Source organism: Podarcis bocagei (assembly GCF_964188305.1).
Source record: "Podarcis bocagei genome assembly, chromosome: 14".
NCBI classification, from domain to species: domain Eukaryota; kingdom Metazoa; phylum Chordata; class Lepidosauria; order Squamata; family Lacertidae; genus Podarcis; species Podarcis bocagei.
In genome coordinates this window covers 32,770,267-32,787,132 of record NC_138139.1, presented here as the reverse complement: position 1 = coordinate 32,787,132, position 16,866 = coordinate 32,770,267, and the positions used below count along the sequence as shown (strand labels likewise).

General features: G+C 47.5%; 2 protein-coding genes across 3 annotated transcripts in view; both read left to right on the top strand.

Moving 5' to 3' along the window:
- LOC308573668 (testis-expressed protein 2-like) overlaps positions 1-16,866 on the top strand; it is a 106,734-nt gene that overhangs the window by 1,988 nt on the left and 87,880 nt on the right. The gene's annotated exons all lie outside the window — the stretch shown is intronic.
- CHTF18 (chromosome transmission fidelity factor 18) overlaps positions 1-16,866 on the top strand; it is a 39,848-nt gene that overhangs the window by 22,368 nt on the left and 614 nt on the right. For both annotated transcript variants that reach the window (XM_081170849.1, XM_081170848.1), the window contains exons 19-22: positions 1,719-1,849; positions 9,772-9,916; positions 14,062-14,196; positions 16,618-16,675. In XM_081170849.1, the coding sequence (XP_081026975.1) occupies positions 1,719-1,849; positions 9,772-9,916; positions 14,062-14,196; positions 16,618-16,675 (469 nt within the window). The remainder of the gene's footprint in view (positions 1-1,718; positions 1,850-9,771; positions 9,917-14,061; positions 14,197-16,617; positions 16,676-16,866) is intronic.

Below are 16,866 nucleotides of genomic sequence, written 5' to 3'. Positions count from 1 at the left end.
CTCTGATGTGAGTTGTCGTTCAGCAACATCTGGCAGGCCAGAGGTTCCTCACACGTGGTGCAGATTTGCCAGTTAAAGTTGCTCTTGAGTAAGTGGGTTTCCCAGTGGGTGCCTACATTTATTTAGAGGGTTTTTATACCACTCTCCAGCCAAAAAGGCTCCCAGAGCTTCTTACATACAACCAACTAAAACTAGACCGTCCGTGCCTGGAAGCTTGCAATCTAAAGGACACGACACGAAAGGAAAGACGGGCACGGAGGGAAGAGGGGGGAAAGCAAATGGGCAGGCAGCCATTTCCCCCACCCCACCCTGTCCTTGGCAGCCAGATACAACAAAGCTGTCCCCAGGCTATACAGTGGTACCCCGCAAGACGAACGCCTCGCGAGACGAAAAACTCGCAAAACGAAAGGTTTTTTCGTTTTCGAGTTGCCTCGCAAGATGAATTTCCCTATGGGCTTGCTTCGCAAAACGAAGCTTGCCCCGGGGACAGCGGGTCTTCTCTTTTGAAGCAAGGGGCGGCGGGGAGATCGCTTCTCCCCACCACCCCTTGCTTCAAAAGAGGTCCGGGGGCAGCGGGAAGCGCTTCCCGCTGCCCCCGACCTCTTTTGAAGCAAGCGGCTGCGCTTCTCTCCGCAGCCGCTTGCTTAAAAAGAGGTCCCGGACCTCTTTTGAAGCAAGGGGCTGCGGGGAGATCGCTTCTCCCAGTGCTCCGAAGCGGGGGGGGCGAGAACACCTTCCCCCACCGCCCCGCTTCAGAACGGTGCTCCGAAGCGGGGGGGGCGGGAACACCTGCCCCAGCCGCCGGGCTTCGTAGCGCTGCTGCGAAGCCGGGCGGGGGGGCGGGAATACCTGCCCCAGCCACCCCGCTTCGGAACGCTGCTCCGAAGCGGGGGGGCGGAAACACCTGCCCCAGCCGCCGGGCTTCATAGCGCTGCTGCGAAGCCGGGCGGGGGGCGGGAACACCTGCCCCAGCCGCCGGGCTTCGTAGCGCTGCTGCGAAGACGGGTGGGGGGGCGGGAACACCTGCCCCAGCCACCCCGCTTCGGAACACTGCTCCGAAGCGGGGTGGGGGGGCGGGAACACCTTCTGAAGGCGGGCGGGGGGCGAAAGTCTTTGTCCCCCCTTGCCTGCCTTCCCAGGGGCTTTTAAATCGCCCCGGACAGCGGAGAAGTCCTCCGCTGTCCCGGGGCGATTTTAAAATGCCGCCCGCCAGCATTTTAAGATCGCCCGGACAGCGGAGAAGTCCTCCGCTGTCCCAGGGTTTTTTAAAATGCTGGGGGTGGGAAGAAAAGCCCTTGTCCCCCCCCCCCCAGCCTTTGTCCCCGGACCTGGTCTGAAGGCAGTTTCCCTAGGAACGCATTAATTGATTTTCAATGCATTCCTATGGGAAACCGTGCATCGCAAGACGAAAAATCCGCAAGACGAAGAGACTTGCGGAACGAATTAATTTCGTCTTGCGAGGCACCACTGTAGTTTTGCCCACTGTGTGGGTCCTCTCTTAACTCTCTGCCCTTATCCAGTGAAGGAAAGGCCACCCAAAAGTGCGTCTTACTCCTTATTTAACCCGCCAGTCCCTGTGCTCTGCAGGAGAGGGGCATCCTCTAGCAAATCAATGTATGCAGTTAGTCCAAGTCAGCCATAAGATGTTGCCTTGAGGTCTAGTAGCATGAAGTAGCAAGAGAGATTCCTACTCACTGTCTTCCATTTGCAATTTCCAGGTGAACACCCAGCTGTACAGTCAGAAAGAGAAGCAGCAGCTGGGGGAGCTAATCAACACCATGTTGGCGTATAATCTTACTTACCACCAGGAGCGGACCCCTGAAGGGCAGTATGTCTTCACGCTTGACCCGTGAGTACTGTATAAGACAGGCATGGCCAACTTGGCCCTCCAGCTTTTTGGGGGACTACAACTCCCATCATCCATAGCTAACAGGACCAGTGGTCAGGGATGATGGGAATTGTAGTCCCAGAACAGCTGGAGGGCCAAGTTTGGCCATGCCTGGTATAAGAGCATCAGGAGAGCCTGCCTGCTGGGGACTGTCTGGTCCAACACCCTGTTTTCTTGTTCTGATGGGGACATGACTGCAGCAGCCCTCTCCCTGCCTGTGATTTCCAGCCTACTGCCTCCATCAGAACACAGTCATCATAGCTTTTGATAGCCTTATGCTCCATGGATTTTTTCTCTGTTTATAAATCCATCACTACTTGTTGCAGGGCCACTCTCCACTGCAAAGCAGGGTAAACCCTTTAAAGATCCTGGGGTCCAGTTTCCTACCACTTGTGAGTGGCAGCTGTTGGTGTGAACCTGGGTTCCTCAGTACCACAGTGCCCGCCAACACCTTTCCTTGGCATCTACCAAGGTTTTGTGCCCATCTTTTTTTCCAGGCAGGTTTTTTTGTGGGGGTTCCATTTCCCCTCTCCCCCACTTTACTCATTTGGGTATGTGTGTGGTGAAAGGGTTGCTTCTTGCTTGTATTTTCTGAGCACTCTGTCTTTTTCTCTGTGAAATGGGCACCTTGTGCCCACAGCAGTTTCTTCTATTTCCAAATGGGCCCCTAGGCCCAGAAAGGGTTGCTTCTTGCTTGTATTTTCTGAGCACTCTCAGTCTTTTTCTCTGTGAAATGGGCCCACAGCAGTTTCTTCTATTTCCAAATGGGCCCCTAGGCCCAGAAAGGTTGGAGACCCCTGGTGTAAACTCTGCAAACAGTTGCCCTTTAGAAAAGCATTGTGTTTGACACAGAAACGAAATCTCGGTCTCCTTGCACCTTTTGATCTTGTTGCATTTCACACACGGTCACTCGGCTGTTCTCCTCACGCCCACCACATGAGGAACACCTAGATCCATGAGCTCCTCCTTGACATTCACAATTCAGAGCATGGCTCACTCATCCTTCCTTGTGACTCCATTCTGGGGGCAGCATTTCACTCGGAAGCGGAGTGGTCCTCTGTTTTGCAGCCAAGATTTTGCTGCCTGGGACACACTTGAGTGGAAGTCATGGGAGACGGAGCAGTCCTCCATAAGTTATTCTAACCTTGTTATTCATGGGGGGGGGGAGTATGCTAATTCCCAACCCCTAACCAGACCAGGACCCTGGGAGACCAGGGTTCAAATCCCCACTCACCCTGGCCAGTCACTCACTCTCAGCCTAACCTTCCTCACACGGTCATTGTGGGGATGAAAAGGGTAGCTTGAGAAGTATGGAGGCAGGCACCTTGAGCTCCTTGGAGGAAAGTTGAGGTATAAATGTGATAAATAAATAATTAAAAATAAATGGGCAGGTCTTATTCAGCAACACTCCCTCTGGCTGCTGAGGTTTCGGCAGGCATAGTCCAACATTTCATTTTATGAAAAAGCTGGGAATCCCAAGAATCTGAATTCTGGATTCAGAATTGTATCCAGTACCTGGGGAGTCATATTTTTATCCACAGTGCTTCCGCGTTCTGTATATTATGTTAGGATTTTCACTTGGGCACGAGGGACCCTCTGACTCTAAGCAGAAATCTCATTACCGATTCTAAGAGATTAGCAGGTTTTGTACAGAATTGCTGAGAAGCAGCATTTAATCGCCTTCTGCTTTTTTGACCTTGGATGCCTCTGAAATTAGCACCCCAAACCCTTGTTGTGGGTTTCTGACTACAGTCTTTCTTCCTCCTTTTTTTATTGTGTTTGTTAATAATAATAAAAACCAGTTAAAACTGATTTATCAGGTGATCTTTTCAGAAAAGACCTAATATGGCACCAGCCCAGAGGTGGCATCGGCCACCATCACGTGTGACATTAGATAATCCAGGGTAGAAGAGAAACTCAAGGATTCGGCTTAAGCGCACGCTCTCTCTCTCTCTCTGTGCCTAAATTATCTGGAAGCAAGCGTGTTGTTTCCAGCCCTCCCTGAGCAGATGGTGAAAATATCCTCTTCATTTTCTGGGTATGTCGACTTTAAACACATCACTTCTCCCTTCCTGTGATCCAGCCCCCGCCACTTCCTCTCCACTCACTTAATCAGGTTTGATCCTCTTTGACTCCCCACCCCCACCCCAAATCTGTCTTCTCTCGTCCTATGAGCGAACGCACGCATAGATGTGTTGAGTTTTGTGGAAATCATGGGTAATTTAGGGAAGCGTTCTGGAGTTGTGCTACACTTCTACATTTCAGTTCTTGTAGCAAAACCATAATGTGGGAGATGGCCCATATCAGGCTTGTATATTGACTTAGTCACCTACACTAAGGAAAAAAAATCACCTTTAGGCGACTCTTGAAGCAGTTAGCTTGTCCAGAGTTAGTTAACTTTTTTCTGTTAGTCTCCAAATGGTTAACAGAAATGTGTTGAGCTAGGTAAGTTGGTAAAATCGCTCCTGGACTAGTAATTTTACCAAGGTTGGCTTAGATGTTAAAGTGATGAGGGTAAGAAAATCTTAGTGGGTTGTGTTGTTAATTACTTCCCATCCTCCATGGTCTAGATGGTTCAGCCTTCCCATACTAAACAGTGTGAGAAGGGCCATACCTGAGCATCTCTCTTTGCCTGGAGGAGGTCCCAGGCTCAAGCCCCCAGATGGCATCTCCAGACAGGACTGGGAGAAAGACTCCCTGCCTGCCACCACAAAGAGCTCCTGCCAGTCGGTGCAGACAATACTGAGATAGATGGATCAATGGTCCAACTTGGTATAAGCCTGCTTCCTGTGTGTCTTAAGGCTGGCCCTCCAGATGTTGCTAAATTACAACTCCCAGCATATCTGGACATTGGCCACGTTTGCTAGGGCTAATGGGAGTCATAGTTCAGCAACATATGAAAGGCTACTGGTTCTCTGCAGCCCTGTAGTAAATATCCAGGGTAGGAGGGTCAATTGCCTTCTGATATCCTAGTCACCTAGAGGCAACCCAGAACTCACCCCAGGCAGCCAGGTTAGAGTGGGGTTTTTCCGCAATCATCATGTCAGGACTCAAGCTGGATTTCCCATTGAGCCAAGTTTTGTTTTCTTTCTTCTAAGCCACCTGTCCTAACACAAGACTGCATTGGGTGCTCCTTTCACTCAAATCATTAATGAGAAATTTTGCCCTTGATTTGCCCGTCACTATAAGTAAGAGACAATATCCCTCCATTCTGCAAAATCAGGTTCAAGGTTAATACAGCTGGAAATGTTTTTTTCACTCCAAATCCCTTACATTCATTCAAAGGGCTTAGTGTACTCATGTCTGCGTGTTCAGGGGCTGGGAGAAATTTCTGTCTACTTCTTTCCTGTATCATATCAGCTCTCTTAGTTTGGGTTTCTGCACCTTGATCTCTACCAGATATCACTGAGCTGCCCTCTTTCCAGGAATATATTAAGTTTTCAGAGCTCCCCACCCTTTCAAGGCATGGATATATTTCTGCCCTCCTCCCACCCTCGTCGTCAGCCCCCTTGCTGAGGGGATCAACAGGACAGACTTCTGATTTGCTGCCTTCTCCTGCCTTCTATTCATATTCTCATCATTGGAATCTCTCCCCGCTGCCAGGCTCAAAACCAGCCTAGCCAAGATTGTTTGGCCTTAATCGGATTAGAGGAAGAGAAAACAGCTGCCTTTTGGCTTTTGACGGAGAGGCGCGAAGAAGCTGAAGATGCCTCCGGTTCTCCCCTCCTCGCCGGGCCACTAGGATGCCAGCCCGCCTTCCGCTTCTATGTTTCAAGCCCGCTGCCAGGAGACTCTGTTCGTGACTGACTGGGGGGTGCCGCTTGTGATCGCCCTACTCCTCCTCGGCCTAATTTATCTGTTCATTTACCTGCCAGCCAGCCTCCAGCAGTCGTCGTCGGTGGAAGAGGCAGTGAGGAATTTAAGCGACAAGTACACTTACAACGGGGTGGGCTTTGTCAAGCAGTGAGATCTTCCACACGCTGGTCCAGAAGGCGCCAAAGTCCACCAGCAGCCAACCCATCGCTCCATTTGAGGCTAAAGAGCGGCAGGCACAGATCTGAGCTCAGCAGACAAAACTTCCACTCCGGTTTTGTATCCAAGAGAGCCGTTCTTCCTTAGAGCAGTTGCATTTTGGGGGGTCTACGCCAGAGGAGACCGGCAGGTTTCTTCTTCCGATTGGCTGACCCAGGAGCCAAGTCTCTGAGCCTCGCTTCTCCGTCGTCTTACTTTGCAGGGTGTCGTGGAGGAAAAGCTGAGTCTCGCCAGCGGAAAGCAGGGAGGAGGTGCTATGTTTGGGCATTTCGTGGAAGGAAGAACTCGCCAAGACATTTCGTTGTGGGAAGCGTTGAGGGGATTGGTGTAACCTGGGTGGCTGGCATCACCAAGAAAGGCTGAAGACCCGTGTGTGGAAAACGCTGGATCTTCAGAGGCAGGCAACAGCACTTGAAAAGACACTGGTCCTTGACTTTTACTCTTCATTGAGCCCCCACCTCACTGCTGGCCACCATCTTTGTAACAAAGCTTTCTGACTAAAAATGGCAAAATATGTTGTGTATCATTTGGCCGCAAGAGGGTTTGTCTAATTAATGCATAGCTGTGGCTTAGCTTTGCTGGATTTTTTTGCACAAACTTGTCAGCTTTGCTGTGGTTATGGCAGTGTTTCCTAAAAGAGCTTTAAAGGTACCCTTTCTTTTTCCTGGGTTAAACTTTCAGGGCACATACCATGCTCTTTAGAGCCAAAAGGATGATTCTTTTTCGGGAAAGCAGAAGCAAATCAGCTGCCTTCAGAGGATCCCACCCTCTGTGTTTCTGCATGAGTCACCAATCAGGGAAGATCCTTCGTTTGGAAGGAGGCAAGCCCAAAGCACTGACTCATGCAGAGGGGCACCAGGCAGACTCCTCGAAGGGTGGGTAATTCCACCACAATGGAGCTGATGGAATGATAAGATTGCACAATGTGGGGCAGAATTCCCCACCCTCGGTGGAAATTGATTGATCAGTTTGAAAGAGCCGAGACAGAGCAGCAACTCATTCAGAGACACTGCAGGCAGCCTGTAGTGCAAAGGGGTCCTTCAGATTCATAGGGGGCACCTAACTATTTTAATTAACTTATTTATTGTGACACCATATTTTGTGAATTACTTGATTAAAGTGCTAGTTCTTTTGCTCCCTTCCAACACTCCTCTGAGTTTGCTAGTATGCTAAGCCTCCTGTTTCTCTTTAAAACTGGAGCTCTGTCTGTCTGCAGCAGGTGTCACAATGAGTCAGTTGACAATTCAGTGTTTCTTTCTCAAAGAGATAATTAGATTTGGTTAATATCTGGCACATCCAGCATAGTAGATGGGTTGCTGATTGTTACCATTTCTTCCTCTTTAACGTGGATCAGTCTCAAGATCTAAGAATCTAGCTTTGCTTGCTTTATTTTATATTACCGTATTTACTCGAGTCTTAATGCGCCATCAAATCTAACGCGCACCTCAGTTTTCAGAACCTTGGAACCAAAAAAGTATTTGCTGGCGAATGTAAATGTGCCATCGAATCTAATGCACACCTTACGTTTTCACAACATAATTTGGCCAAAAAGGGTAAGCATTAGATTCGAGTAAATACAGTAAATTAAAAGCAAAGTTTTATTCCTTAGGGTGGAAAGATAATCTGCAAAGTAGGCAAAATGTGTCTGCAAAAGTTACCTTTTGTGTGTTGTGGGAATACTTGCCTCTCTAGACAATTGGTCTTACCCTGGTGTCCTAAGTTAATGGTTAGGATTGAACTGTTCAATGCATTGGCCCCCAGAAGAGGAGTGAAGGCCTGGTGGGTCCTCTTTCCAGATTTATTCCAGATGATGCTAGACTGTAACTCACATAATCCCTGACCTTTGGCAACTCCGGCTGGGGATTATTATGGTTATTATTATAATTTACTTTCCCTTCAACCTAGGGAATTTACACCCTTCACCACTAAGCATATTTGGTTGAATTTCATGTAATGAAAGGCTCAGTTTCAAATCGCAGCAAAATTTTGACATCTGAGTTCGAGAATCAAAATTCCAAATTGTTGGCTGGATTAAGTTGGTATGATTTTTGCTATAAAATTTAGTTAGACTGTTAGTGGAAACTGTCAAATACATGCCGGTATCCTTCTTGCCTGTAAGCTGCCCATTTTGTTGTTAGTTACCAACTAATTATAAGTCCAGCACTGTTAAAAAGTGATCTGCTGCTTTCAGGGTTGACTCTGTGATGTAGATTCTTCCAGCGTCTTAAGGCTGATGCAGAATATCAAAGATTTGCTAAGTGCTTTGTACATTCCAGAAAATATATCAAGAGTATTTGCCAGCAAAATTCACATACAAGTAATTTTGAGGCGCATTTCACCTCCGCTTCAAATTTGAGGTTAAAATTCTACACTTTAGGAATCTCAAATTTCTCACTAGGCATTTTGTGTTTTGCATCCGAGGCGCAAATGTTGAAATTGTGTGTGTCGTCAGGATTGTCTCTGTCCACTTGCTTGGCACATTCGGTAGTGACAGCCCTTGCATTTCAGGAGCTCTGCCTTCTTTCTTCCTGTTTGCTGTATTAAAAGTGATTTCCTTCCAAGTCTCTGCTTGAGAACTCTAGAAGACCAATAAACCTTGCAATGTTCAGCCAAGGCTGCCTTGTCAGTGTCTGTCTCAGTTAATTCCTTTAGCTGTGCATTGATTAGCTGTATCCTTTTCTTTCCCTTTCCTTTCTTACTCTAACACCTGATGTCTTCATCTTCTGGAGAGAAATTTATAACGGTTCTTTATAAAGTGCACATTTTGATTTCTTTCAAACTTGCAATTCCAAAAACCAAAACCAAGTTAAGAAGTGGGGAACAAATGCCATGGGCATTATTTTTTTCCTTTGAGCCATGGAACGCTCACAAACATTCTGACTTCTGGTGGGTGAAAGTGCCTGCAACAGGATGCTGGCAAGTAGTAATAGGTTCTGGTGAAGTAAAAGATCACTTTGACTAGCGTACTCACAGACATGGTCTGAAATTAAGAGGGTGCCAGGCTCATTTTGCACCTAAAGATTCTCCATTTGCAAGCACCTCAAAAAGTCTGGGTGACATTTTTTTGCACCTGGCTGACACTCAAGGATTACTGAAATATATGTGCTTGAAATATATGTTAAGGGTAGACAATATGTTAAGGAGTTTAACAATAAAGAGTAGAGTGTTTTTAAAACTGAAGTACAGTACCAATACTTTTATTTTAAAATTAAACATGTATTAACAATTTTCTGCTAAAAATGTGATCTTAACAATGTGTCACTCATGTAAATTACATGTTAGTTCATGCTTATCAGAACAACACACACACCTAAGTGCCGACTAGACATTCTGTTGTGGCACCCACAACCCAGGTCCCAGAAGCCATTTGGCTCCTAGCTTTTCTATCCCAGTTTCTAACACTGCTCACAGAGGCCCTAAAACTGGGAAGGAGCTGTTTCAGGTTGGTGTTAGGAAGGCAGTTCACAAGAAAGAGAACTTTGAATGCTAGGAAACTGGGACAAGTAAATTTCACACTTTAATTTGAAAAAACCTGCCAAAATGCTAGCTGCAAGCATATACCTTCTGTGGGGTTTTTTTTAAATAACTTTATTTTAATCGTTGTTGTCTACCCTTTTAAGAATAATGGGGGCAAGAGTGGGCAGGTGTACAACTTAGTGCTCAAGGTGGCATTCATGGTTCTCCCCCCCCCCCCAATTTTATCTTCACTACAACCCTGTGATGTAGGTTAGGCTGAAAGGCAGTCAGTGGCCCCCATAGATGAGCAGAGATAGATAAGTTGCTGTTTTTTAGTGTGGTTCTCTTCTTGTTTATAATTCTTCTGCACTGATCTATCCCACTGCAATGCCTAGAAACATGGAGGAAGTGTGTAGGTTCCCAGATCTCCCGCTTCGGAAACCGCTGACTTACCAAGCCAAGCAGCTTATCGCAAGAGAAATTGAGCTGGAGAAGATGAGGCGGACGGAAGCCCTCCTTCATGCACGGAACTCTGGCCAGGTAAGTGGCTGGATGGCTCTTGGGGAGAGCAAGTGGATCAAAGAATAAGTGGGTCTGGCTTAGGGCCCCTCTACAGATCTTGTGTATGCCCCAGAATCCTTTGCAGCATGCAACGGTTCATTGGTAAACAAGCCTTCTGCACCAGAGGTTCCCCAAGGAGAAAAATCCCTGAAAATTAGTGATCCAGAGAAGGGGATAGGACCCCTTTCCAACCTGATGACCACTTTCCCTTGTGGGCAACCGCCTGTGGGTCACATGCCAGTGGTGGATGGGGCCCACTGGTGCCAACTATAGGAGGTCTGGGCCCCCACAAAAAATTGTGGATGCTCAGCACCCGGTCTACTAGGCCTCCAGCACGACTTCTAGGGCCTTGCAAAGCACCACAAATCGTGTCTGAGCCATCGCAAAGCCCTGCCTAGCTTTGCAAATGTGTTAGCAGTCATTTTTCTCCACCATGGTGATAAAGCTTTCTGTTTTCTAAGCTCAGCAAATGTCTGACCTTTTTTTTTTTTTAAGTGCTACTCAACTGCAGCTGAAGGGATTGGCATCAGTTCATTGACAGCCATAACATTCATGCTGAGGTTTACATGAGGACAGTCATAATTGTCAAATTCTTTTAGAAAGCTCTTCTGCCCTCTGGTGGGCCCAAGTGCCTATTACTGCCACCACATGAGTTCTTGGCACTGATCCTTTGACATTACATGTCTCCGTCCTCTTCATACCAGGAAAGATTGGTGATATCTGTTGCGGGGTGGGACGAGAGACATGGCTGGTTTTTTGTAAGTGGCAGACTGAAATTTATAACTCTATAATTTGCTAGTGGAAATCTGGATTAAAGAGGCTCCTGATGCTACTTTCTGTTTGCTCAAGTCCCTTCGAAATCGTTGTTGTTTAGTCGTGTCCGACTCTTTGTGACCCCATGGACCAGAGCACGCCAGGCACTCCTGTCTTCCACTGCCTCCCGCAGTTTGGTCAAACTCATGCTGGTAGCTTCGAGAACACTATCCAACCATCTCGTCCTCTGTCGTCCCCTTCTCCTTGTGCCCTCCATCTTTCCCAACATTAGGGTCTTTTCCAGGGAGTCTTCTCTTCTTATGAGGTGGCCAAAGTATTGGAGCCTCAGCTTCAGGATCTGTCCTTCCAGTGAGCACTCAGGGCTGATTTCCTTAAGAATGGACCGGTTTGATCTTCTTGCAGTCCATGGGACTCTCAATAGCTCCTCCAGCACCATAATTTAAAAGCATCAATTCTTCGGCAATCAGCCTTCTTTATGGTCCAGCTCTCACTTCCATACATCACTACTGGGAAAACCATAGCTTTAACTATACGGACCTTTGTCAGCTAGGTGATGTCTCTGCTTTTTAAGATGCTGTCTAGGTTTGTCATCGCTATTCTCCCAAGAAGCAGGTGTCTTTTAGGCCACCCTAAAGGAAATCTCTAATAGGCCACCTTAAACATGTTGTGTGAAGGCCCTTTTTTTGAAGATGGTAAGGCCAACGTAAACTAAGAGGAGGGTGGCAGCAGGATGCCCAGTTTCTGTGGCTTTAAGGCCTTTTTGTGTCGCTAAATATATCCTACCCAAGAGATCACAGCATGGACAGTGGGTAACTCAGTTGGTTAGACTTTGGTGCCATTAACGCCAAGGTTGCAGGTTTCATCCCTGTATGGGATAGCTGCATATTCCTACATTGTTGAGGGTTGGACTCGATCCTCAGGGTCCCCTTCCAACTCTACAAAACTATGATTCTACGAAGAACAGACTAGTGGTCCGCGTGGAGTTGAAAAATTAGTTGGCAGCTGGTACCTTAAGCTTAGGTAAAGGTAAAGGGACCCCTGACCATTAGGTCCAGTCGTGGCCAACTCTGGGGTTGCGGTGCTCATCTCGCTTTATTGGCCGAGGGAGCCGGAGTACAGCTTCCGGGTCATGTGGCAAGCATGATTAAGCCGCTTCTGGCGAACCAGAGCAGCACACAGAAACGCTTCCCGTCAGAGTGGTACCTATTTATCTACTTGCACTTTGACATGCTTTCGAACTTCTAGGTTGGCAGGAGCAGGGACCGAGCAACGGGAGCTCACCCCTTCTTGGGGATTCGACCTTCTGATCGGCAAGTCCCAGGCTCTGAGGTTTAACCCACAGCGCCACCCACATCCCTACCTTAAGCTCAGTCGCACATAATTTGTTGAAACTTAGACAGATTTGCTGCCTGAAAACCTAGAAAGCTGCTGCCAGCCTGTGTTGTACTGAGCTAGATGATCAGTAGTCTGATTCAGCAAAGAGCACATTCTTACGTTCCTAATTGTAGAATAGTAGAGTTGGAAGGTAGCCCAGGGGTCATCTAGTCTAACCACCTGCAATGCAGGGTTCATGGCTCAAGAATCCCTGGCAGATGGCCATCCAACCTTTGTTTAAAAACCTCCAACAGAGGAGAGTCTACTGTCAAATTATCATAACGATGGAAGAGAGCATTGTAAGCTTCTGTCCCCTAGAGGGTAGCATTTCCTCGTGCAAGACCAGATCTCTAAATATACTGTTAGCCAGTAGTGATGGAAACTGGAAATAGTTGCAGGCTTACAGCAATCATGGAATTGCGGAGACCAAATGAGCTCAAAGGTCTTTCTCGGCAAACGCCCAAGGGAACAAGGAGCCAAAGACTAATTGAGAATCTGGGCCAGCTACTTATTAAAATACACGATGCAAGCTTTTTGAATCACACGGGTCTCTTCCTGTGTTTTGGGTGGTGATAGACTTCTTATGCCAAGATGCAGTGCATGATGCCGACACACACACACACACACACACACACCAGTTGTTTGCTTTTTGTTCCTAATATGCAATGCTAGTGTACAAACTGGCAGCCACGGCTGTGATGTGCAGTGTGACTTCTGCTGATACATCCAACATTGGTCCTAGAATTAAGCTGTCTGAAAATCTTTGACATCTGTTGAGTTTCTGGTCTTCATGACTGCAGTGAGTTGCTGGAAATTGTGTACCAAATGGTTCCTGAAATCTCTGAAGACAAGACTTGCTTCAGTAAGACTATCAGTGGCTGGGACTCTGTGTAGCTCTTGCAGAATGACTCCCCTGATTTGCAAAATGAGAAAATTTGTAGATTTGCATAATTTATACAGGCCGCAGAGCTGAGCTTTCCTTGTTGCTGTTTCATTTTTTAAATGCAGAATACAAACAGCCTTGCTAATTAAGCAGGCTGTGGGATTGCAGGTTTAATTAGGTTTCATATGGGCTGGCTGATAAGGGAAGAATTTATATAGTACCGAAGGAAATGAAATAATAGACGACGACTCCCCCCCCCCATATTTTTTTATACAAGAAAGGGAAAGAGAGAGTAAACAATCGTGATTCTTAAGAAAGAAAGAAAACCTATGGAAAAAATATTTGACCGTATTGAATGGTATTTTAGAATTCTAAAACTTTAAAGGGAAAAGAATAAAAGAGACCAGCTGCTTTTGGACAATCAAATCTTGGTTGTTGTTTGGGACGACATCAGCCCTGGCCAAGACAGCCATATAATACTGGAGCTGACCTGAGTTGTGCTCCAAAGCATCTGGAGGGCACCAGACTGGTGAAGACTGGCTTCTTACAATAAACCAAGATATGCACAAACTTCATGCATCAAAATGTAGCCTGTTTTTCATAGGTTTCTGTTACAACCAAACCAGGAAACTATGGTGAGCAGAACAATCCAAAATGGGGCCTGGTGTTGATTTTGCATTTTCCTTTTTTCTTGCTTTTCTGGCTTGGTTTCAGTCATTGGAATTCATTGATTATGTAGATTGTGTGAGAGAAAGAGAGTCAGACAGACAGACAGAGGGAATGAATGGTGGTTAGAGTGTCATCCTAGAACCCAGGAGACTAGGATTCAAATCTTCATTCCACTGTGAAGCTCGCTGGCTGATCTTGTGCCAGTCGCCGTCTTTCAGCCTAACCTACTTCACAGAATTGTAAGGATGAAACAGAACCATGTACGCTACCTTGAGCTCCCTCAAGGAAAAAGCAGGGTATGAACGTGATGAATACATAATATGTAAAACACCTCAACAGAACTGAAAAGAGATACAGAAAGATTCTCCAAATAAATACAATAAATTAACTAACCCTTCTCTGCCTGTCTCCATCTATCCCGCAGGCGATGGAGACAACTTTGCTCCCGAAAGAAGGCAGCCACAAAGCAAGCCATGAGCCGGCACTGCCAGAATCCAGAGTGCGGAACCACAAACAGCGTCTCGACCAGATTGTGAAGAGAGCCACATTTGAGGAGAAGGTGGGGGGCAGCGTCCAAGGAGTGCAGGCAGCAGAGGGCCATAGCACAGAGCAGCTTGCAGTGCCAGCACAGCCTGGCAGCTTGTGCCTCATTCCCTTTGCTGTGTTTCTGTCTCGCATAGTTGAGAAAGGGCCCTATCTTCAGGGCAGCAATTCTGCCGGGTCTTGTCCCAGTGCACGTGTGAAGCTCTCCTTCTTTTTGCTGTCCAGTCCTAGAATTGTCAAGTTGGAAGGGACTCCAAGGTCCTTCTAGTCCAACCCCCTGCAGTGCAGGAATCTTTTGCCCAGTGTGGAGCTCAAACCCACGAGCAGTAGTGACGAAGTCTGGGCTGCACAGGTGCACTGATGGAGCCAATGCAGCAAGTCCATCTGGTGCCACCTGCACAACGTCCACCTGGCAGCCATCGTATTCCCCATCCAGTAAATGGCAGCAGCACCGCTGCTGTGAGGCTATTATTGCAGCTCCTCTGCACTGGGGAGCCAGTCCTGATGTCCACTGGTTTGCGGTAAAAGCGGGATGGTGGCTTCTTGAGGACCGGTGGGTGGCGATTTTAAAGATCAGCAAGGCCACTTTTATGTTAGCATGAGAGCCAATGCTGGCTTTTAGGTGCAGCTCAAAGGTACAGGAATATGCTGCATCCCAAACAGCCTTTTCCACGAGGCTGAAGCCGGGTTGCAGACCTCGTGCACAGCATTCTTTTTCACTAAGAGAACAGTACCTGGGACAGAGTTAAGGGAGAGGTGTGGATAATAAAACTAATTTATCCACTGGGTTGGTGAACCTATAGAAAACTGCCTTATACTGAGTCAGACCCCCATAGTATTGTCTACTGGTAGCGGTTCTTCAAAGTTTCAGGCAGGGAGTCTCTCCCCAACCCGACATGGAGATCTTCTGCATTCAGAGCAGATGCACTGAGCTATACAGCCTTTCTCTTGAGGCTGCCTGCTGCCGTGCCATGGATAGGATGGTCCTTCACTTGCAGTTGTGCAATGCTATAGTGTGATGCCTGCAAACTACCGTATTTTTCGCCCTATAAGACGCACTTTTTCCCCTCCAAAAATGAAGGGGAAATGTGGGTGCGTCTTATGGGGCGAATGCAGGCTTTCGCTGAAGCCTGGAGAGCGAGGGGGGTCGGTACGCACCGACCCCTCTCGCTCTCCAGGCTCCAGGAAGCTATCCGCTAGCTGTGGGAGACCCAGCTCTCCTAGGGCTAGCGGAGAGCTTGCCTGCACCCAGAAGCTTGGGGCGCGCTGAGCTCCGCACGCCCCAAGCTTCGGGATTAGCGCAGCGCTCCGCTAGCCATGGGAGAGCCGCGCGGATCTCCCACGGCTAGCGGACTGCTTGCGCGCACCCAGAAGCTTGGGGCGCGCTGACCTCAGCACGCCCCAAGCTTCTGTATTAGCGCAGCGGTCCGCTAGCCCTGGGAGAGGCGCCCGGCTCTCCCACGGCTAGCGGAGACCTTGCCGGCACCCAGAAGCTTGGGGCGTGCTGAGCTCCGCACGCCCCAAGCTTCGGGATTAGCGCAGCGCACCTGGGGGGGGAAATAAAAAAAAATTCTTTTATTTCCCCCCAAAAAAACTGGGTGCGTCTTATGGGGCGAAAAATACGGTAGATGTCTCTTTGCTGGGGGCAGGGGCTTGTTTGTTTTTGTTTTGTTTTATACTTTATTGTTTTGTTAACCAAGGGGAAAAAGTGCAACCCTAACAAAAAAAAACCAAAGAATCAAAAATCTGAACTTTAAAGTACAAAGATACAACGCAGCTCCGAAGGGATAGTAAAATATTAACAAATACAAAGATTCCCTTTATAAATAATAAAGCTTTATAAAAATACAAGAATTCTCGACTTGTGAGTTCCATCATTATTGAGAATAAAGTTTCTGTATTGTCTTAAATAAGCTAGACATTGACATATACTGGTGGCGCTGAGTGACCATGCAGTTCATTCATATAAGAAAATGATGCTATAGATACTAAAAAAAATTGTCATTCAAGCTCTCTGCCCTTTAGTTTATGAGATACCTTTTCCATAAGGCAATTCGCCAAGCGCTTGAATGCCAGCAGTCCAAATTATTAAGGTTAAAAACCTTCCAGGATTGGGCAATACTTTGCTGGTTTTGCAGTGTCCGCTGCAAGACATTCCTTGGTTTGGAGAGTTGTTCTCCAGGAAACACAATGGGGTCTGCCTGGTAGCTATTTGCATGGGTAATTATCAATGAGCAAATGTCTCCAGATGCATCAGAACATATTCCAGAGTAAACCCGCATTCTGTAGCTATGCTGGAAGTCCTGTGCAAAGCTGCGTGCCCATGTGACATTGGGCTTCTCTGAGGAAACCAGGCAGATGGAGTGCCTTTAACAACTGTGGGTGATGTGGGGAGTAGATGGTGCACTCTCATAATGGCTTCTGTTCCTTTCCGCAGCCAGAAACAGATTTCTTTGGCCGTGCGATTGTCAAGAAAAATGTGTCTCCGTCGGCAGGTATGTTCTGGGGTGGGGAGGAAATTTCAATTAGCAGGGGGAGGGAGACTGGGCTTACTGAAGTGGATAGGTGGTGCCAGCAGAGAAGATGGTTTAGCTGCCTTGGTACATACACACAGGGCCTTCTCTGTGGTGGCCCCTAATTTGTGGAATTCCCTTCCCACAGAGGTCCACCTGGTGCCTTCATTATA